The sequence below is a fragment of the Perca flavescens genome, chromosome 5 (assembly GCF_004354835.1).
Source record: "Perca flavescens isolate YP-PL-M2 chromosome 5, PFLA_1.0, whole genome shotgun sequence".
Classification (NCBI taxonomy): Eukaryota; Metazoa; Chordata; class Actinopteri; order Perciformes; family Percidae; genus Perca; species Perca flavescens.
The window spans coordinates 15,691-39,060 of record NC_041335.1 but is presented as its reverse complement, the minus strand read 5'-3'; the positions used below and the strand labels follow the sequence as shown (position 1 = coordinate 39,060).

At 41.7% G+C, this 23,370-nt stretch overlaps 1 protein-coding gene across 1 annotated transcript; it reads left to right on the top strand.

Moving 5' to 3' along the window:
* The first annotated feature begins 3,887 nt into the window (after window positions 1–3,887).
* donson (DNA replication fork stabilization factor DONSON) lies at window positions 3,888–22,759 on the top strand. Its single transcript, XM_028578233.1, has 12 exons — window positions 3,888–4,446; window positions 4,970–5,044; window positions 5,129–5,329; window positions 11,605–11,783; window positions 13,431–13,506; window positions 16,483–16,585; window positions 19,986–20,061; window positions 20,161–20,304; window positions 20,699–20,897; window positions 21,756–21,825; window positions 21,937–22,097; window positions 22,529–22,759. The coding sequence occupies exons 1-12, from the start codon at window positions 4,039–4,041 to the stop codon at window positions 22,667–22,669; spliced, it is 1,833 nt and encodes a 610-aa protein (XP_028434034.1). The 5' UTR covers window positions 3,888–4,038; the 3' UTR covers window positions 22,670–22,759.
* The last annotated feature ends 611 nt before the right edge of the window (window positions 22,760–23,370 follow it).

Below are 23,370 nucleotides of genomic sequence, written 5' to 3'. Positions count from 1 at the left end.
CACACACACACACACACACACACAGACACACACACACACACACACTCTTTGCATTTAAAGAATTGATCAATTTGTCTCTGAGAGTGTGTTTTTTTCAGTTATGTATTATGGCATCAGTATACTACCTTTATTTTAAAAGGGGAGGTGATGTGATGTATTGAACATTTTAGTTTTATATTTTGGCAACTTAGTTGTGCCATAATACCTGAGTGCAAGGAATGCTGGGATACGTGTTTTATGTTGAGCATGTTGTTAAAAAGTTCTGCTATATGCTAAGCTGTCTGTCACAGGCAGTGTTTATAATACATCACAATTACTCCGTCCATTTATAGATTAATAGTAACCATTAGACATGTTCATGCAGGGATGAGCTGGTATAGACAACTGTGTTTGTGTGTTTAGGTTGTTACATTGTTTTATAGATTTAAAAAGGTCAATCATCTAAAGTTGATTTCATGGAACTCGCAGATGTCCCGTAGTTTTTTCCTCTCTGTACAATATTACAGTTAATTTACAAAAAAAACTGTGATAAGAGTACCTATAAAATAAACAACACATGTGAACGTGTCTTATTTTGTTTCCCAGGATTCTCTGGATCTTGTGGTTACAGTGAATCTGTTTGGAGTTTGCATATGATAAGACTTTTTTTTTCTTCATATATTTTATTAGATACATACAGCTTTCAAACAATATTATTACAATATAACATAGTACAATATAAGTCTCGTTTTGTGTTTTTTCAGAATGAACAATTCTAGCCACTTAGACACAAAAAAGAACAAACAAAAAGGAATAAATAATAAGAAGAAACAAAAATAAGTAAGTAATGTAAATCAATTTCTAGACATATATATGCGTATACACACATACGCATATGTACACATGTACATACATACATATAGCTACTAGAGAGCAAAATCAGGAAACAAAACAACAAATAAAATAAATCAGTAAGTTAGGAGGACTGAGTGAACTGTAGAAAAAGGTTAGTGGTTGCCTACACCCAGGGCGCTGCGCCAGCCTTCTAGGATTCATGGACCAGCAGGAAGCATGAGGGCTATGGCTCAATTACACCTCTAATGCGGCTGTAGATGTGGCAGGCAGCCAGTGAGGTATAGCGAGGTAGGAACCTATGCAGACAAATACTAAATATGCCACTACAGTGACATCTCCCTAACGGAAAGCTGGTTCACATAATTAATCAGTGGTTTCCAATTAAATCAGTAGAGCCTCTGAGAGTGACTTTATCTCAAGTTTTAAGAAAGACAATGTGTCACATATTTATATATATAGCGGTTGCCTGCCAATCGGAAGGTTGGTGGTTCGATCCCTGGCCCTGCAGTCCCATGTCGAAGAGTCCTTGGGCAAGACACTGAACCCCGAGTTGCCCCCAATGTTGCGCATCGGAGTGTAAATGTGTGTGAATGATTATGTGATGAGCAGGTGGCACCTTGTACGGCAGCCTCGGCCACAGTGTATGAATGTGTGTGAATGGTGAATGGTTCCTGTACTATGTAAAAGCGCTTTGAGTAGTTGTTAAGACTAGAAAAGCGCTATATAAAAACAATCCATTTACATTTCACATATAGCCAGGCTTTAAACGACGGTGGTAAAGGTGACTTCCATAGAGTCAGAATTTTCTGACGAGCAATTAGAGAGGTAAAAGCAATAACATTAACTTGAGTTGTGGTCAATTTGAGTGTGTCTGGAGGTCTGCCAAAGATCGCTATATGGGCGGAGGGACAGATCCCCAACGCCAAAACCTTCGAGATTGCGTCAAAAGTTGAACAATTTGGGGCATGACCAGAACATTTGGGTCAAATCACAAGGGGTCTGAGAACTGCATATGATGAGACTTAACCAGAGAAGCCCTGCAGTCAGGTAGCTTCAACATGAGAGGGATCCAGCCTTGGTGAACAGCAACATCTAGTGGTCGCATCACATTCTGCGTCCCAAAGTTGAGTGCAGTCCCAAGAAAAGGAGGTCTATTTTCTACAGCTGTTTAAATGGAAGGTGGAACCCTATTTAACAAGATAATAGAAAGATTGAAAAGGATCCAACATCCCTGTTTTTGATTCTGATTTGTAAAGCAGTTGTGCAGTTTTATCTAAAAGGGACCGAGCTTTTTGGGGATCGAGCCCTGCATAAGGTAATTTGGTCATCATTTAACACAGACTCCCAGCTCTGCTCTTTCTTCTCTTCCACCCTAACAGATGAATTGATTTCCAAACATCAGCCATCACTTGGCGCGTGATTTATGGTTCTGCGGAGGCTCCACGCAGAGCTTTCGCTGTAGTCTACGTAATGGCCTCTTTACAGTCGCCGTTCCCGACCTGTCGCATGACAATGTGATGTCAAAATGACGTAGATCTGGCGCACCAGGATTCAAAGTGCTTAACCAGAGGTCGTGCACCACTCTATTTTTGTCAGCGGCGAATACCGAATGTTTAAGGGACCTGAAGTTTGTGTGTTGGTGTGTGTGTCGATCTCTTTAGGAACGGTGTGTGTGGTAGAGTGAGTGAGAGAGTGATGGTGATTATATTCAGAGTGAGTAATGACTCTAGAGTCCTAGTGAGAGAAACAAAGTGTCTCCCCTGTTCTTTCTGACCACGGTGGGAGATCTGGAGCAGGAGAAGTTAACTCTCTCCTTGATCTCATGTTGTTGATGGAGAAGGAGAAGGAGAACTTGCTAGATTTAGCAACTTTTCAGACCCCCCTTAGCGTTTTTTTTCTTCAAAAAAGCGACTAGTGACAAATCTGTTGCGTAATGACATAACAAATATGCAAATGAGTATATGATGTCATCTAGCTACTTTCATTGGAAAATAATTGGCAACACTGACCCCCGCAGACCCCTCTGCGTCTATTCCGGACCCTACACCGTAGGTGCACCTCTCGAAAAAATGTAACTACACGTCGCAGCGATGCACGTTGCTCGGTCGTGGCTTGGTAGCGTTGCATTTCCCCCCCGACTCATTTCCTGGTTCTCCATCAACAACATGAAATCAAGGAGAGAGTTAACTTTTCCTGCTCCAGATCTCCCACCGTGGTCAGAAAGAACAGGGGAGACACTTTGTTTCTCTCACTAGGACTCTAGTCTAGAGTCACTACTCACTCTGAAGATAATCACCATCATTCTCTCACTCGCTCTACCACACACACCTTTCTTAAAGCACACATGCCGGCTCGACACACACCAGTGCACAAGTATAAACATCAGGCCACTTAGTCAGCTACGGTGAAAGCTCTGCATGGAGCCTCCGCAGGACCATAAAAAGGCCTTTACATTTCTTGAGAGGTGCATGTCAGACTACAGCGTATGGTCTGTGCCTAGGCCTATCTACGGCGTTGATTAATTTGATGTAACGCGGAAGCATAAATCACGCTTTAGGCAAGGCAGCTTTATTTGTATAGCACATTTCAGCAACAGGGCAATTCAAAGTGCTTTACATAAAACATTAAAGAGCAGTTAGAAAACGATTAAAAAACAAATTAAAACATTAAAGTGCAGGTAAAACTGATAATTTTTACTTCTTTTCAGCGTCATATTTGTCCTCTTGGTGTCTACTAGAATAGGTGTATATGCTTTGATGTTTTTCATGCTGCAGCTCCTCTGTATGTAACACTCAAGCTGTTTCTCAAAGTCGAGGGTCCTTCCAAGTCGGGTCCTCCAGAGGCTAGGCAAGGCTCCTCGTCATTCGGAGAAACACGTAAATGGAACAGGCTAGCGCGTGCATTTTCAATTTTAAAAAATATGTGTTTTTGTCACAAAGAGTTGTGATAACTCACTTGCGTCGTAAAAACTGTCCCCGTTGTCCGTTGCACCGGGATGTGCCGTTTCCATTTATTCTCTCTAGACGCAAACGCAACACGAGCGGAAACACCTACGTCAGCACGCTACGCCTCGCGCCAAATCCGTCCAGTGCGGAAGGCGCGCGATAACAAAACAACAGAAGCAGCAGCAGCAGCTCAGTGTTGGTGTTTCTTCTCGGCTGTTTAGATATATGTCAATGGTTTAGACCAACTCTTCCCCTCAGAATGTCTCAGCAGGCGGGATACTCACCCAGCTTCAAGCGACCGGCGGACATCATGCGAATGAGGAGGAAAAGAAGTCGAAGCGAGGCCGGCCAGGGCTCCACTGGCAGCCCGGAACAGAGCGACTCATTCCTGGCGGCAGGTGTCCGTCCCTTCTCCCCGGGGCCGCTGTTCAGCAGCCAGCCGCGCTCCGGAGGAAAACGCAGGAACCCGTTCGCTAACATCGAAAACAGTTACAGCCCCAAAAAGAAATGTCTCGTTTATGACGAAGAAGCTGCGGACACTTCTTACAAGATGAAGACATGGACAGACAAAGAGGGACACGAGGACATGTCAACAGAGACACGAGGAAGTTTAACGCTCAGCGATAGGCTGACTGAGGCAGAACAACAGGAACATGTCTCCAGCAAGGTCCGGACCGTTACAATAATCAAACTTTCTATATAACGTTACATATATTCATCTATCACAACCGTCAAGCCTCTTGTTGCTCTTCAGAAGCCATTTGTTAGGCTTCTTTTTCTAGTTTCAGGCAGCCGTCTGTCTCGTTGTTTCGTAAGCTGAAACTGATTTCTGTTTGACATGAATAGATTTAAATTAGTGAATTATTTGTGTATAAAGCCATCCATAAGATTGGAAGCTTGCCTGGAGTTTTCTGGAAATACTTTCAGTTAAACTCTCCCTTGTTAAAACCTCAGTCAGTTATGTGTCAAGTATTGATCTGACTGTGGGTGTGGAACATGAGTCAGTCCTGTTAGTCTGATGAAACGATAAGAAAACACTGAGTTACTTTGTCCTGTTATTTTCATTTTTAGAGAGTTACTTGTTAATTGTTTAATTGTTACTTGTTAATATAATTTTATTTAGATTTTTCTTTTAAATGAAAAATGATTATGTTTTGCTCTTTTTAATATTGCTGTGTCGTCTGCTGTAGAAGCGTCTCTTCTCTGGAGACGACTCTCTGTTTGAAGAGGAAGAGGAAGAGGAGGTTAAAGCTCCACTGCTGAAGGTTGGACTCGTGGTTTGATTTTTGTACAAAATGTCTGTCTTTCTCCACGTGTCTGCCTTGTTGTAAACGTCTCTGTGTCCCCAGAGTCCCCAGGCCATCGCTCCGGCCTCCATCTCCCCTCCTGTGTGCTCCGAGTACCCGGCCGACTGGAGCCTGAAGACCCGCCTCCTCTTCACCTCGCCGCTCACGCTGTCCTGGGCCGAGCATCCCAGAGCTCAGGAGGAGGCTGCAGGGCTGAGTCAGCACTGCAGAGCTCACTTCCTGTCTCTGCCTCACAGTCTGCAGGTACTCTCAGTGTTATTTTAAATGGTGGGTTTATAGACAAAGATGTGCAGGTTTCAGCAAAAGATTAAAGTAACGTTACTGAACCAGGCTATAATATCCGCCGACATTTCTGCAACACAGTAAATCCTAAACTGTATTTTTCCAGCAGAGGATATGAAAACAAAAATTAAAGTGCTACTTTGTGTTTCCTTTAAGATTTTTTTTAGCAGTGGGGGCAGGTCTGAACACCACACCACCCCCCCCAGCCCAATAAACAGCCTCGTACAATTTAGCTAGCAGGTGAAGAATACAAACAATGAAAATCACCAGTTAACTTAATTTAAATTTACAAGACCAGGCTTAAATGAACTGACAACATAAGTTATACCACTTACAGTTCTCAAGGACGTACACACACCATCTCAACTAGGGATTCAATTCAATTCAATTTTATTTATAGTATCAAATCATAACAGAGTTATCTCGAGACACTTTACAGATAGAGTTGGTCTAGAACACACTCTATAATTTATGAAGCCCCAACAATTACAGTAGTTGCCTCAAGAGCAAGCATTTGCAGTGGCTATTGCGACAGTGGCAAGGAAAAACTCCCTTTTAGGAAGAAACTTCGGCAGACCCAGACTCTTGGTAGGCGGTGTCTGACGGGGCCGGTTGGGGGTGTGATGGCGATAATTGTCGCATTAAAGATAATGGAACAGTGACTTTGAAGGTAGTCGTTGTAGTTCATGTCACAGCAGGAGGTTGCGGGATGAAACGTGGCGCTGCAGAGCACGGGTGGGTGCAGCAGACGCAGCAGGACGCGGCCGGGCGTTTGAAGGGAATCAAATCAATAAATCTGATGACTACGAAGAGAAGCAGGTGGGCCGGGTTAGGCGGACGCTGCAACTCCTCACTTCTTAACTATAAGCTTTATCAAAGAGGAGAGTTTTCAGTTTATTCTTAAATGAGGTGATGGTGTCTGCCCCCCTAACCCAGACTGGGAGCTGGTTCCACAGGAAAGGAGCCTGGTAGCTGAAGGCTCTGGCTCCCAGTCTACTTTTAGAGACTCTAGGAACCACCAGTAACTCTGCATTCTGGGAGCGCAGTGCTCTAGTGGGACAATAAGGTACTAAGAGCTGTTCTAGATAGGATGGTGCTTGACCATTTAGGGCTTTGTAGGTCAGGAGAAGGACTTTAAAGTCAATCCTGTATTTTACAGGAAGCCAATGCAGAGAAGCTAAAACAGGAGAAATATGTTCTCTTTTCTTAGTTCTCGTCAGAACACGTGCTGCAGCATTCTGGATCAGTTGGAAAGTCTTAAGGGACTTATTTGAGCAACCTGACAGTAGGGAATTACAATAGTCCAGGAAGTAACGAATGCATGGACTAGTTTTTCAGCATCGTTTTGAGACAGGATATTCCTAATTTTGGCAATGTTACGAAGATGAAAAAAGGCTGTTCTCGATGATTGTTTTAGATGGGCGTTAAAGGATATATCCTGATCAAAAATAACTCCTAGATTTCTGACAATAGTGCTGGAGGCCAGGACAACACCATCCAGAGTAGCTATATCTTTAGATAATGAAGTTTGGAGTTCGGAGGTGTTTAGGGCCCAGCACAATAACTTCAGTTTTGTTACAGTTTAACATCAGAAAATTATAGGTCATCCAGGATTTTATATCTTTAATACATGCTTGAAGTTTAGCTAAGAATTCGAAAGTAATTAAGAAGTGGTCTGATAATAAAGGATTTTGCGGGAATACTAATACATCTTCAATTTTGATACCATATGCCAGCACGAGGTCAAGGGTGTGGTTAAAACAGTGCGTGGCCTCATGCACACTCTGAAGGAAGCCAATAGAATCTAGTAGTGAGTTGAAAGCAGTAGTACGGCTATTGCTGTCAACGTCCACATGGATATTAAAATCACCTACAATAAGTACTTTGTCTGATTTAAGGACTACACATGATAAAAACTCTGAGAATTCAGATACAAATTCAGAATACGGACCTGGAGCTCGGTAGACAACAACAAATATAATTGGCTGTTCTGATTTCCGTGTTGGATGTTGAAGATTAAGAACAAGGCTTTCAAAAGAGTTATAATTTAGTTTAGGTTTAGGATTAATTAACAGGCTTGAATCAAATATGGCTGCAACTCCCCCTCCTCGGCCTGAGCCTCTAGGAATTTGAGTATTAATATGACTGGGAGGAGTCACTTCATTTAGACTAACGTATTCTTCATGGCCCAGCCAGGTTTCAGTAAAACAGAATAGATCAATTTGATTATCAGATATCAATTCATTTATTAGTACTGTTTTAGAAGACAGAGATCTGATATTTAGTAATCCACATCTAATTTTCCTATCCTTTTCTATCATTGCAGTGGTAGTTTTAATTCCAATTAGGTTGTTAAGTATTGCCCCTCTCTTGGTTACCTTTGATTTAAGTGATCTTAGTCGAGAAACAGACACCGTCTCATTTTCTTTTGGGACAGGCTGTGGCTAGCGTGAACTGGATGCTAAATTGACTATGTTTGCAGTCAACTTCTTATTACTTAGGGGCTTCACCACTTTGTATGGTCTGTTGTTGATTATAATTGGAATAGTACTAGTACTACATGTTACTGGAATAGTACTAGTACTACATGTTACTGGAATAATACTAGTACTACATGTTATCTTGCAGAAAACATTTTCAGATTCATCCACTTGTATAGTGCTATCAGGATCAATACATGGGGGACATGAATCTGTGATATTTTCAACAGAATGTCAATACTGCGGATGCACCGATCCAACTTTTTCAGTCCCGATACCAATACCGATGCCAGGGCTTTGTGTATCTGTCGATACCCGATACTGATCCAATACCGTTGCTGAATTAATAATAAACTGTATACCTTCCACCTCATACCTTCCTTCCACCATGTGGAAGAGACTAAAGGCACCAGACCTTCCTAACTAAACATTACTTTCCTAACTAAGACAAAATAACACAGATGTAATGTATTGAATTCTTATTTATTTGTTATTTAAAAAAACAATTGTGCATTCAAATTGAAAATATAATGTAATCAAACTTCTTAAAATAAATTTTAATAAATAACAATAATGGGCCTTCAATAATGGGCCACCTTTATATAGGTTTATAATGGCTTATTCTACTGTCAGGAGTACAGTGGGGGAAATAAGTATTTGACCCCTTGCTGATTTTGCAGGTTTGCCCACTTACAAAGAATGCAAAAATCTACAATTTTAATCATATGTACATTCTAACAGTGAAAGACAGAATCCCAAAGAAAATTCCAGAAAATCACATCATATGAATTTATTAAAATTGATAACCATCTGATGAGGAAAAACAAGTATTTGACCCCCTGGACAAACAGCATGTTAATATTTTGTAGAAAAGCCATTATTGGCCAGCACAGATGTCAAACGGTTTTTATAGTTGGTGACAAGGTTTGTGCACATTTCGGCAGGGATGTTGGCCCACTCCTCCCTGCAGACAGCCTCCAAATCATTCAGGTTCGAGGTTGTCGCCTGGCAACTCAAATTTTAAGCTCCCTCCAAAGATTTTCAATCGGATTCAGGTCTGGAGACTGGCTAGGCCACTCCAGAACCTTGATGTGCTTCTTCTTCAGCCACTCTTTTGTTGCTTTGGCGGTGTGCTTAGGGTCGTTGTCGTGCTGAAACACCCATCCTCGACCCATCTTCAGCTCTCTCACTGAGGGAAGGAGATGTCGGTCCAGAATTCCACGATACATGGCCCCGTCCATCCTCCCCTCAATACGATGGAGTTGTCCCGTCCCCTTGGCTGAAAAGCACCCCCAAAGCATGATGTTGCCACCACCATGCTTGACGGTGGGGATGGTGTTCTTTGGGTTGTACTCTGTGTTCTTTGCCCTCCAAACACGACAAGTTGAAAAGTTCTATTTTGGTCTCATCTGACCACATCACCTTCTTCCAGGCCTCTTCTGAGTCGTCCAGGTGGTGAATGGCGAACTTCATGCGGGCCTGTACATGTTTCTTCTTGAGCAGGGGGACCTTGCGTGCGCTGCAGGATTTCAACCCATGACGGCGTAGTGTGTTACCAACCGTTTCTTTTGTAACTGTGGTCCCAGCTGCCTTCAGTTGATTCATCAGTTCCCCCCTTGTGGTTTTGGGATGATTCCTCACCGTTCGCATGATCAGGGACACCCCACGAGGCAAGATCTTGTGTGGAGGCCCAGACCGAGGGAGGTTGGCGGTGGTGTGGTGCTTCTTCCATTTCCTGATAACTGCACCGACAGTTGATCTTTTCTCTCAAGTTGCTTTCCGATTCTCTTGTAGCCCATCCCAGCCTTGTGCAGATCAACAATCTTGTCCCTGATGTCCGTGAGAAAGCTCTTTGGTCTTGCCCATGGTGGTGAAGTTGGATGCTGGTTGTTTGGGTGTTGACAGGTGTCTTTTATACAGGTAACGAGGTGAGGCAGGTGTATTTGATGTAGATAATTGGTTCGGATTGGGGCTGTGTCTTAAAGAAAGACTAACTGGCTTGTAGGAGCCAGAATACTTGCTGTTTGTCCAGGGGGTCAAATACTTGTTTTTCCTCATCAGATGGTTATCAATTTTAATAAATTCATATGATGTGATTTTCTGGAATTTTCTTTGGGATTCTGTCTTTCACTGTTAGAATGTACATATGATTAAAATTGTAGATTTTTGCATTCTTTGTAAGTGGGCAAACCTGCAAAATCAGCAAGGGGTCAAATACTTATTTCCCCCACTGTACATAGAATATCACAAAAACATGTTAATGTCATCATGTTTACTAAAAGCTTTGATTACTAAAGGGTTTGGCTCCAAGACATTATACAATAACTTTATATGAATGAGAATACATCAAACAGTTACAGAAGCTAAACTATTTTTATTGTGCAAAGTAGTAAAATAAACTCAAATCAAATGAATAGCCTACACATACAAACAACTTTAACATTGTTTCCCTTTCAAAACTAAATAGTTGTAAGCTAGCTAGTTGTATAAACACTACCTTGGCCCCAGGTAAGTTAGGTTATAGGTGACTGAATGGAGCTCCGCTGTCAGCCTCCTTCGCTGTTTGAATCATGTTAGCAGGTTGGCGGACGTATTTCAGCGAGGCGAGACATCTTAAATCCAGAGTTTTAATCATTGCTCTGAACCCGTCTTTCTCAGCGGTCTGTAGCGGGACCGGAGGTGGATTATGTTCATAACGTTGCTCCGCTGCATGCTTGAAGTGACATGTCTTTAACGTTAGCACAGTAACGTTAGCATGGCCGAGTAACGTTACGGTAACGTTAGAGCGATGGGCAACAACAGTGGCTAAATTATGTTAGATTTTTTTTTTTAGAAACAAAAAACTTGGGAACAACAGACGGCTCCTCTCTTGAGCACACGTTGTTCTGGTGTATCTCCGGTCTTTCTTCATCCTCTAGCTAACTTTCTTCTCGGTTCTTGAATGTGCAGTAGCGACCGGAGCCTCTCCCAGCTTAACAGACTGTTATGCTACCTGGCTAGCTGGCTAGGCTAGCAGCTATAATGTTACCCAGCATGCCGTTGGGCGGTGTAGCTACATTTGTAAATGTAAAATTATTAGTGTTAGAAACTGTTTAAGTCACAAATTGTTATAGCCCTATGCTATGGTGTTTTATCCTTTTAAAGAGAGTTAGTTGTGGGTTATTAATTGTTGTGTTATAAAGTTACTACCATGAGTGAGAAGGGTACGCAGTTAACAGGGGTCCCGGTGCTGCAACGGAGAAAAACAAAAAAAAAAAAAAAACTGGTTCGGCCCGTGGATCTGTTAATTTTTCCGATCCAGCTTATTTTTCAACATCGGGGCAGATATCCGATCCTAATATCGGATCGGTGCACCCCTAATCTCAACTGGTTTATCATCCGTTCAGCAGTTTTTTCCTTTCTCCCTTTTTTTGCAGAGTAAAGTATCCACGCTATTCTCCGACATGCACTCTAACAATGCAGCCCTATTTCTGATACCGTGGGGGGCAGGAATGTTGCTGTGGGGGGCCGCCACTGTCAAATCAACATAGAGGAAACACTGTCTACTTGACTTTATGTTGATGGCGATAGTCTTTAATGTGGCCAAAACTATGAACTAACTATATTGAAAGAACCCCCCCACATCAACTCGTACACACACACACCCCTTATAAACACTTGACCTTGATGCTACATTTCTGCCTCCTTGGCCTCCAAACTGTGGTTGGTGCTTGTTATGTTAGAGACAGTCCGTCCCTGTCTCTCTGTCCCCTGCAGGACCCGCGGGTGTGCCCGGAGCTCCGCTGTGCCTTCCAGCAGAGTCTGGTGTACTGGCAACACCCCTCCCTGCCCTGGATCTCTCTGTTCCCCCGGATCAACGCAGACAGGAACTTCACGGGGAAGAGCACGCCCTGGGCACAGGACCGGGCTCTGCAGCAAAGCCTTATGACTGAATGGTCAGTTAGTACGCGCACACACACCAGGGCTCCAGACTAATGTTTTGCCTTGGTTGCACTGGTGCACCTAACTTTTTTTATTTAGGTGCACCAGCACAAAATTTAGGTGCACCCAAATTTTTCCTCAAATTGCCATTAGGGCTGAATGAATGGCAATACACGATATATAGCTCTGTATTTTTTACAAAGTGGGCTAAACTTTTCACATGCTCTTTTATTAAAACAGATTAGGATTTAAAATATGATTAAAAGGTGATTTAAGATGTGATTAAAATAAAATGCAAAGACAGGGTGTCCTTTGCAGTTTGAAAATATACAGCTGCAACACATAAATAAAACTTATCTGAAATAAATAGCCTAGAATATATAAAAAAAAATGTCTCCGCTTTCTCAGAGAGATCTCTCTCTCTCTCTCTCTCTCTCTCTCTCTCTCTCTCTCTCTCTCTCTCTCTCTCTCTCTCTCTCTCTCTCTCTCTGAGAAAGCTTCACTTGTTTTCAACAACAATAACAGATAGCCCAGATAGCTCAGTTGGTAAATATAGAGGTTCAACTCCGACCTGCGGCCCTTTCCTACATGTCCTTCACCTTTCATGTCTTCAGCATTCCTATCAAAATAAGGGCTGAAATCTTAGAAAAAAAACAGACCCGAAAGACATAGGGAGACAGAGGGGGAGAGAAGGGAGTGTGATGGACTGAAGCGTATGCTACTCAGAGAGTGATGGCTGACTCATTATTATTATTATTATTATTATTATTATTATTATGAATGGGTCCAGCACGGGTCAAATGCGCTTTGGCTGGTCAGCGGTGTTACACACGTCTTGCGTAGGCTATGAAATGTCTTTATCGTCCCTGTGCTGCATTTTTTATGAACTATGGTCCAGCAGGCTCCGTCTTACACGCTAACAAACTGAAGTTAGTTGCATTTAATAACTTCTAAAGTGATTTTCGCCGCAATAACAGAGATATCAGCGGAAACACTGGTACCAATACAGGTTCCCCTCTCATACTTAACAATATACAGCTGTGTTAAAAATACAGGTTTCCCTCTCATACTTAATATACAGCTGTGTTAATAATACAGGTTTCCCTCTCATACTTAACAATATACATCTGTGTTAATAATACAGGTTTCCCTCTCATACTTAACAATATACAGCTGTGTTAATAATACAGGTTTCCTCTCATACTTAACAATATACAGCTGTGTTAATAATACAGGTTTCCCTCTCATACTTAACAATATACAGCTGTGTTAATAATACAGGTTTCCTCTCATACTTAACAATATACAGCTGTGTTAATAATACAGGTTTTCCTCTCATACTTAACAATATACAGCTGTGTTAATAATACAGGTTTCCTCTCATACTTAACATCGCTTCGTTTGTGGTGAGGCAGCGAATGCGAGGACGTTAGGAGCACCGGTGCGACCTAGGAAAAATGTTAGTCACACCCTTACACATTTTGGTCGCATTTACGACCAAATTGGTCGCACTGTAGAGCCCTACACACACACACACACACACACACACACACACACACACACACACACACACACACACACACACACACACACACACACACACACACACACACACACTTGAGTCTTGTAAAGGTCTGATATGACAGTGTGTTGTTCTCCAGGTCGGTGAGTCTGTCGTCTCTCTACAGTCTGCTGAAGGCCAGACTCTGTCCCTACTTCTACCTCTGCTCCTATCAGGTACTGATGTACTTTATACATCACACATCTTTATGGATTTTAAACACTCGGAATGTAAACAATACACTCAACTCCTGATTCATTAAGTTAACCAAATGAGATACAGACAAATGAGTGAAAAATCTTCCTTTATTTTAGGGCTGGGGGTGAACGATTATTTATTAAACGATTAATGGGGGGATTATTTTATCGATTAGTCGACTAATCGGATGATTAATCTAAAGTTTATTTTTCTGTTGCTCCATTAATAAAAACCATAATGTATCAAATAAATACCAAAAAAAATCTTAATATACTTTATTAAACAGTTTTGCACAGCAAAAAGTATTCTGCTTTACACAAAATTAAATAAATACAATTATTTTACTGTTATACAAAATGAAAGGCCAGCCAGTTTACTCTTTTACAGTACAAACATAACTCTCTCATAACTTAAAAAAATGAATAAGTTGTAGTAGGGCTGGGCGATATATCGATATTAAAAATATATCGATATATTTTTAAATGAGATATGGAATTAGACCATATCGCATATATCGATATAGTTCAAATGTGATCCTTGCTCCCATAGATATATACACAGATGTCGCCTTGAGGTTCTAAACATACGTCAAAACCGCCGCCATCTTGGAACAGGGGTGCGAAGCATTCAGATCAACGCTAAAGATGCCGGACTTTTGTACTGCTTAATTATGTTCGATAGAGGAAATGAAAAGAACAAACAGCAATGAATAACATTTAACAGGTGACAATGTGTTTTATGATTATGTATGCTGCCTTCGACCAGCAACCTGAGCTCCGGCGGCAGCGGGAGGCGGAGAGCTCCGTGGCCGGCCGCAGCGCGTCTCTTCCCCGGGAAAAACACAGCTTTGCCTCGCTGCTGCGCTGGGTCCCCGCTGATCCAAATCGGACCAGCCAAAGACAGAGTGGTGATCGGTAGGATCTTACACGTAGTCCAGGACGACCTGTATGTCGATATCGGCGGAAAGTTCCAATAAGTTTGCCGGCGGCAGGCGGACGGAGAGAAGCTACAGCGGGGCAGCAGAGACCGTCTGCAGCTGCAGGATCTGGAGCTCAGTGCCCGTTAAAATGACATGTAACGCATAAATACATACAGAAATAAATAGTGGAGGAATGAGCCTGGACATTTCAGTCTGTTTTAAACTTCACCTTGAAGCAGAAACTCTTAGTTCAGAAGGGTGAAGTTTCCGTTTGGACTCAGATCTGTGAACCGATCATAATAAATATTCTTTGTATTAACACATTAATTAGTTTCTTTGTTTTGTAGTCGATAGTTCATCTTTTAGTTTACTTAAGTGGAAGCAGTATCAAGTGGAAGAATGGGACTATAAACCTAGGCTTACAGGCATGAGGCATTACATTTTGAACAAAGTAGATTATATTAATATCAAAAGCTTAATTGACCTTTGGAACGAATCACAAATATGGAGCTTTGATTTCAAAAAAGGTACTCCTGTTATACAGTATTTAGGTTTACATTTTATTGTTATTTGAACAGCTGAGCATTTAATCATGAACCAGGTGAAGAAACCGGTTTATTATTTATTTGATTTTGCAACTGTCTCTATGAAACTACTTGTGACATGTCATATTTGATTTTGGCTTTGACTGAACATTTGCTCTCACTTTGCGGAAAAAAATATCGGGATATATATCGTATATCGATATTCAGCCAAAATATATCGGGATATGACTTTTGGTCCATATCGCCCAGGCCTAAGTTGTAGTGCAAAAAATACCGTGCAGTATAGACATTTTTGAGAGTGTTTAACACAATATAAAATTCCTGTTTTCAGTTTTACAGTCCCAACCTAAATCTCTCCTGTACAAAGCTACTGCAATCTGTTTGCTACCGTTAGCTAGATCTAGCAGCTGTGTACTTTGGTGATGCAAGGCTAACCAACGCATCTTAGCTCTCTGTGCAGTTTGTTCGTGCTAGGTTAGTAGCTAATGTTCACGTTAGCTACTATAGATAGCTGTGTTCTGCAGCCGTAAGCTAGCTACGATTCAAGCCAACATTAGATGATAACTAATGTTAGCTAAACACCGCTGTCTAGGCGCCAGTAGCTAGCTAACGTTAACGTTAGCTACTAACCTAGCACCAGCCTAGCACGAACAAACTGCACGGAGAGCTAAGATAGTTAGCTAGCACCACCGAAGTGCGCAGAGCTCAAGCAACACAACACACAAACATGAAATTAATTTTAGCCAACGTTATTACGTTATTGTCTCCTTCACGAGTGACAATGGGGTTCCTCCGTTTCAGATGCTCCCACATTGCTGTTGTGCTGGTGTGGTATGGCAACTCCATTTGGCAAAGAGCGCAAATAACGACGTTACGTTTGGGACTAAATTTGAAGTATTCCCATACCTTCGATGATTTAGGGCAAGCTGTTTTTTAGGACTTTTTATTTTATTGGGGCTTTTTGCAGGGCTTTGTTGGGAATTCTGTGAGGAGGTTGCTGTTTCGTTCTCCATTCTGCAATGTTTTGGTCTCCCACGTTATATACTGTCTGTGGTGGCGATCTGTGCCGAAGCGTCGAAGCAAAAATTTGACATCGACGCATCGCTACAGGCCTACTTTATTTCTATAAACTGTGTAAAATAACGGATGTGTCCTCTTACCAAAAGTGACACTGAAACTGTATTTTTTCCTTTACAGAAATTTGATTTTTAAAACAAATCCCATATTAAAATAACTAAATAAGTAGAAACAAATATCTTCTAATAAATTAACTAAGAACACGTAGTGACGTCTGAAGACAAGTGAAATCAAATGTAGATTAAAAACTGCATCAAGATTCATTCATCTTTACACATATCCAAATTTAAACCATGCATGCTTACATCCTTACTGAAAAAAAGTACATTGCTTTTTTTAAATGGGATGGTTGCATCTGAAAACATGTTTGCCCTGTTGTGATTGAATGTTCTGATGTTGGACGTGTCTGTCAGTTGACGGTGCTGTTCAGGGCCGCAGGTCTCGGGGGCTCCAGCTCCATCACTGCCTTCATCTCTCCAACAACCAGGGGGCTCCGAGAGGCCATGAAGGCTGAAGGTGAGTCGCTCCCGCACCTCATCTTCACTGTTCATAATACAAAGGCTTTTCTCTTCTTATACATCCTCAACATCATATTAACTATTGAATGTTTTTGGTCTCTTTATTCAAATGGAAATGTATTTGTCAATTGTCAATTTAATTTGCAATTTTGTCATTCAATTTGAATATGTATTTTGCAATTGACATTTCAATATGCAAAGTTTCAATGCAATCCTCAGTTCAGTTGAAATTATTTGGACAAAAAATTAGAATGAAAGCGAAACCAATTGCATTTCATTTTGCCATGGTTTTTTGGTCTCTTTATTCAAATATAATGCAATATGTCAGACGTCTCATCAAGGTGGGGCTTCAGTTAGGACATCACTTCCTTGTTTACTGACTGACAGCCCCGGGCTTCCACTTCAGTCGTCAACGCCAGTCAAGGCTACTTCTGTTCTCCTTGTTCGCTAAGTTTAATGTTATACCTTAGATAACGTCCATACTGTCTGTTCAGCCTAGACCATTGTTGGTATTTTGTGTTTATTTACATAATGAGGCATTACAATTAGCGTTATGCTGGGTTAGTAGCTTGCTAACAATCTAGGCTAACACAAGGAAAGTAACTTTGCTAATGTTCGCTATGTTTACTGCTGGTAGCTCGACAACCGCGAAGGCAGAAAAATGTCTGAGGTAAACACAAAAGCATTTCAACCCCTTATCAACCTAACACCAGTCAGGGAAGCGTCATGTGAAGCCTTTAGCCAAGTGTAACGCTATGTACTCTTGTTCTATAACCTGTTTACATATGGTGAGCAATAAATACATAAGAACATCCCCAAAGTGTATCACTTGGTCTATTTTGATAATCAATGTCGTTTTGAGTATTTTCTTTAAGACACAAGTAAAAATTCTTTGATTTCAGCTTGTTAAATGTGAATATGTTCTAGTTTCTTCTCTCCTCTGTGACAGTAAACTGAATATAGTTGTGGACAAAACAAGACATTTGAGGACGTCATCTTGGGTGTTTGGGAAACACTGATCTACATTTTTCACCATTTTCTGACATTTTATAGACCAAACAACTAATCAATTAATCGAGAAAATAATCAATAGATTAATTGACTATAAAAATAATTGTTAGTTGCAGCCCTACATCCATGTTAAAGGTGCTCTAAGCAATGTTGGGTGACGTCACTTCTTGTTGACGTTCAAAGAATTTCAGCCTTTGGCTGACAATAAAGTTGTATCGTAAGTACTGTCAAACATAACTGAGGCTAGCTTGCCCCTCCTCCTCCTCATCCCGTCCCCTCCCCTCCCTTCTGCACACTAACCCCCAACCCCCCCACCCCAAATCCTTCTCGTCGGTTCTTGTTCAGGTTGGCGCAGTTTGTTTTTGTTGGCGTTTGTGGACCCTGGGCTGTCTACAGAGACTAGGGCTGTAGCGATACACTAATCTCACGATACACGATATTCAGCTCACGATACGATTCGATAGGATTCAATATAATTTGATACACTTACGTCATTTTCTGAAAGATTTAAAGGGGACAGAGTGATTTTGGTGATTTAATTAATTGAACTGAAAACTAAAACAATCAATTACACAATATATGTCTCTGACTGGACCGAGAGTCTACAGCTTGCAAATGCTGGACAAAATGAATCAAAGATGTGTTGAGAAAATTGGTTCCATTTATTGAAACTATGCAAACTGTAGCTTACAAGCCTTTGAAAAGTAAATGAAGTGCAGTATTGCAATTAACAATGGAGAGTTAAAAAGTGCAGCAAGTGGCCTGTTCTGAACAGTTTCTTTGACAGCTTTTTTAGCTTGACACTGAACATATGAGGTAGTCTAGCCACCAGGTAAGTAAACCTAGTACCATGGCTTCTCCAAAACATCCAATAATTCAAGTCACTAAGAAGAACATTTAAACATTTAACTTAAAATGTACCCATCTTAGCCGAGTAGTTTAAGGCCTGTAGGCCTACAAGTATGTGAGGTAGCCAGTCTAGCCAGCAGAAAAGAAAAATAAACCATGGCAGCCAGCCAATAATTCAAGTCCATAGGAGCAACATTTAAGCCAACTTAAAATTGTACCCATCTTAGCAGAGTACCTTAAGGCCTTAAGTGAACGCTAAACAGAAACTCTCCACATAACTGCAGACCAAGTGATCTACATTGTCTTCAGATTTTTGCTCAGGAATAGAATCTGATCAACGTGCTCTTGGAGAAGTGCACGTCTCTGTTTTAGGTGGGCTCGTAGGTTGGTGGTATCTTCAGGTTTCGCGTTTGTGTCACACAGCTTGCAAACCGCGATGCTTTTGTCCAAGTCGTCGCTTTCCTTCTTTTTAAACCCAAAGTGCTCCCACACATCTGCTTTTAAGCATGAAGGTGCTGGATTTATATTCGCCGCCATTTTCTTGAATCTCCTCGCTCTGACTCCGTAAACAGGAAGAGGTTGACGTCGGCGTCTGTAAAGTTAGTACGGGTAACTTGCTCTACAGCGACACTAGCGGCTGGCTGACCAAATCGCTCTTCCTGCAACGCGAACGGGGGTAAACGCGGGGGATTTGAATGGGACTTATGTATCGATACTAGCGGCTTAAAAATCAATACTTTCTTGGGAAAAAAAATATTGATTTTTATATCGCAGAATCTCGGCCTTAACAGAGACAGTGTTATTTTTACAGTGTGTTCAGGGGACAGGCAGCTAGCAGATAGTGAGGAGAGGTTTGCTGTATGTGACAAAAAATGTTGTAGCCTAAAAAACGTGACATCGCTTAGAGCAGTTTTAAACACTGACGTACCGCGAAACATTACATTTATCTACTCTAATCCTTAACGTCTGTAAGTGACACGTCTGTTAGAACACTCTTTCCATGAGGCTGTTTTTTTGACTTTGACAAAACGAGCCCTCCAGACTCTTCAGCAAAATGCTTTTTCTATTCCCAGTGTGGTGTCTCTCTCTGAACACACATTTAATATGTAAGGCTGCTCGACTCTGGTCTGTTCATGAAGAATCATACAGATGTTTGACTCTCTGTGGTCTGTTCATGAAGAATCATACAGATGTTTGACTCTCTGTGGTCTGTACATCAAGACTCATACAGATGTTTGACTCTGTGGTCTGTTCATGAAGAATCATACAGATGTTTGACTCTCTGTGGTCTGTACATCAAGACTCATACAGATGTTTGACTCTCTGTGGTCTGTTCATGAAGAATCATACAGTGTTTGACTCTGTGGTCTGTAGATGAAGAATCATACAGATGAGATACAAAAATTCAGAGCCACAGTGCAACAACCTTTGGAGCCTTTGTGCTGGTTGCAAAAGACGTGATGACGTTTTCTGGCTGGCAGAAACACCACTGTGACTATAACCCTACGTTAATGCATTGATGTTGTGTTCCTGTTCAGGTATCGAGTTCAGTCTGCCTCTGGTGGAGAAGAGGAGCAGGAGCAAGGAACAACACAAGCTGAACGAGGAGATGGAGTGAGTCTGCTGCCTCCACTACACCTGTGACCCCACACTACACCTGAACCCTATAAAATGAGTCAAAGCTAATTGACAGTTATTTAATTTGAATCGTAGGTGTTGTGAGCTGAATGAGGGCGAGGACAGTCTGGCAGCTGATGATGAAGAGGATGGTGATGATGAAGATGGCAGCTTCTCCTGGCTGAAGGAGATGGGAGTCCAGGATAAAATCAAGAAGCCAGACAGCATATCCATTCAACTGTATCCTCCTGCTGCTCTCACTCTCTGCTGTAGCACAACTAACATATAGAGCTGCAGGGATGAATGGATTAGTTGTCAACTATTAAATTAATCTCATATTAATCAACTATTTTGATAATCGATTAATCATTTTGAGTAATATTTATGAAAAACGTGTGATGTTAGCTTGTTAAATTTTACTAGTTTCTTCTCTCCTCTATGACAGTAGGAGGGAATATCTTGGAGTTGTCTACAAAACAATCTTGGGCTTTTGGAAACACTGAGCCACATTTTAGAGACCAAGCAACTCATCCATTCATCCAGACAATAATTCACACATTAATCCAACATGAATATAACTGTTAGTGTCAGCCCTTGGGAAAGAATGAGTGAAGCTCCTTGACCCGTGGTGCAGTCGTAAGGAGGGTAAGACAGTGTGTGTTGACCACCGGCCCGAGTCGCTGGTGTGTGTGGACGGCTCACACACCTTCACCCTCATCAACTTTCTGATGAGCTGTAAGAGTCTGGTGGCGGCTGCCGGCTCCCAGGCTGGACTACCCCCGACGCTGCTGGCTCCCTGCGCCTTCAGAGGGGCCGCCATGCAAACACTTAAGGTACGCGGGTACACATACACACGCACACACTAAGTGTGGCCTTAAGTTCATGTTTTGATGGCCGATGTGCAGCAGCAGCAGCATCCTGACTGAAGCCTTGTAGCGCCTGGAGAGTAAGGCAAGCAGTCAGACTCGGCTTTGCTAGCTGGCTAAATTAGCATTAGATTAGTTGTCTATCTATCTATACAGTTAATGCAGAGTTGTTAACTGTGGTCAAAACAATCATACTAAAAATAACTTTATGAGTCTGTTGAACGGTGTCGTAATGCATTAGCTAACATTATACAGCAAGCATTAGCTACTTGTCAACCAGCACCTTGTAGTAGCCTAACGTTAAGCTGGATTGATCGATTATTCGATTATCATTATTATTCAATGCAGTCTTCCAGCCATGGGAGTGGAAAGGAATCTGGTTTAGTCAACGCATTTACCTTGCAAAAATTGGTACAAAACCTGTGGGCGTTGTACAATTTAGGAACCATCAGGCAAGGTGATGCCCAACTTGATGAAGAGGGCTCGGTATTCCCATTGTCCAACGTGTACATCACTTCAGCATCCAGATGTGACTGTTCTTTAGACGACCTTGCAAAACAGGTTACCACCTTTGGGTTCTGCTATCTTCCAACCCAGCTGCCACTGTCACCTCCACATTCTCTGCTTCAGTTTGTATACTGCTCTTGTGGCATTAAAGTCTAATACCTTTTTAAATTCAGTGGTCATTCCTATGATTTTGGACGGTCTGTGAACTACTTTCTTTTAAAACTACAAACAAAGTGAGGCATCAACCCGCAATTCTGTCTCAATGCACAGGTTTTTTTTTATCCTAAAGAGTTGTCTGTGTCTTTTTTTTTTTTTCAGGCACGCAGTGTGAATGTGAAGAGCCAAGTTGGTTCTACCTTCCAGAACATCAGCAGTCTGGAGATCACAGGTATATCATCTTATATAGCCTACAGTATATGGGTCATACTTACTGAACATAACGTCTGAGGTAGGGCGCTCTTTGGAGGCACTTTAATTTAATTTCTCTTCTTTCCTTTAGGACCGATCCTTCCTTCGTCTCTCCACGCCATCACTACTCTCCTACGACCTGCACAGAAAGGAAACTTCTCGGCTGCTCTTTACACACACACACCCACCGCCGTCATGAACACACACACACCCACCGCCGTCATGAACTCACAGACACCCACGCTGCAGCAGGTAAGACGGCTTTCTGTACGCAGATTTTGATTATATTCAATCAGTTTGTTAAAGAACGGCACGTTAATAAAACACATGAATCTACATGGGTTAACAATGCCACAGATAGCCATAAGGCTGTGCTCATGTGTAGTCCCCTGGCCTTAATGTTAAAAAGGCTTTCTGTAAATAATACAAACAAAGAAACAAGAAAGGAAGACAACACAAGCACAAAACAATACAACACAGAAGCAGAACGATTAGCAATAAAAAAAAGAGCAGAATTACAAGCTAAAACTACAGAGATTCAAAAAGACACAGCTGCTGGAAATAAAATAAAATACATAGAGATTGCAAACTACATACCTAAATGGTTCTAATGCTGACATGTAAATGTGTTTTAGCTGCTTAGTAAAAGACTTGTGTTGAAGTCTGTCTCTCTGCGTCTGCAGAGTCCTGTTGGGTCTGTGGACCTGTCCGGCTGTGGACTCCATCCTGCTTCCCTCCAGCAGCTCCAGCAGACCTCAGGTCTGGGGAAGACGGCTCTAACTCACATCTACATGAACAACTACAGCTACACCTGGAAGAACTGACTGTCTGCTCCGAGTTTGTGTCAGTTAATGAATGCATTTTTTAGTTGGCTTCTTTGAAAATGTTTTTAATTACTTGTAATTGGTTTTATTTTTGGGGGTTTTAATAAATGAAATGTTTTGAAATAAATACATTCTATGAAATTTATTGAGGGTTGGTAAATTTGAAGGACTAGACTGCAGTCACAATATCTGTAGAGGCCTTCTAAGCCATGGCACAAGGCACTCAATGTGTGCCCTCGCTAGGTGGTGGTGATAGCGCAGTGGATATGGCACATGCCTTTGGTGTGGCAGACCTGGGTTTGATTCCCACTGTGATGCATCAACCAATGTGTCCCTGAGCAAGGCACTTAACCCCTAGTTGCTCTAGAGGCGTGCTGTCTCTGATATATAGCAATTGTAAGTCGCTTTGGATAAAAACGTCAGCTAAATGACATGTAATGTAATGTAATGCTGCTTCCTGGACTTCCGTCTTTGGAGAACTAAAGTCATTCACATGAACAACACAAAAACTGTTTAGAAATGGCCCAAGAATTGAATAACAATGCTATTGTACACCTGGCTACTAAGGCATGGATACCTTCGGACAGATATTTAGAAATTATGGTCGAGTTCGGGTCGAGCTCGGTTACATTAGCGTGATAAGGCATTTATTGTAAAATGGTGCTGCGGCTCCTTTAAGAGAGCTCAGTGTGTGTGGAAAG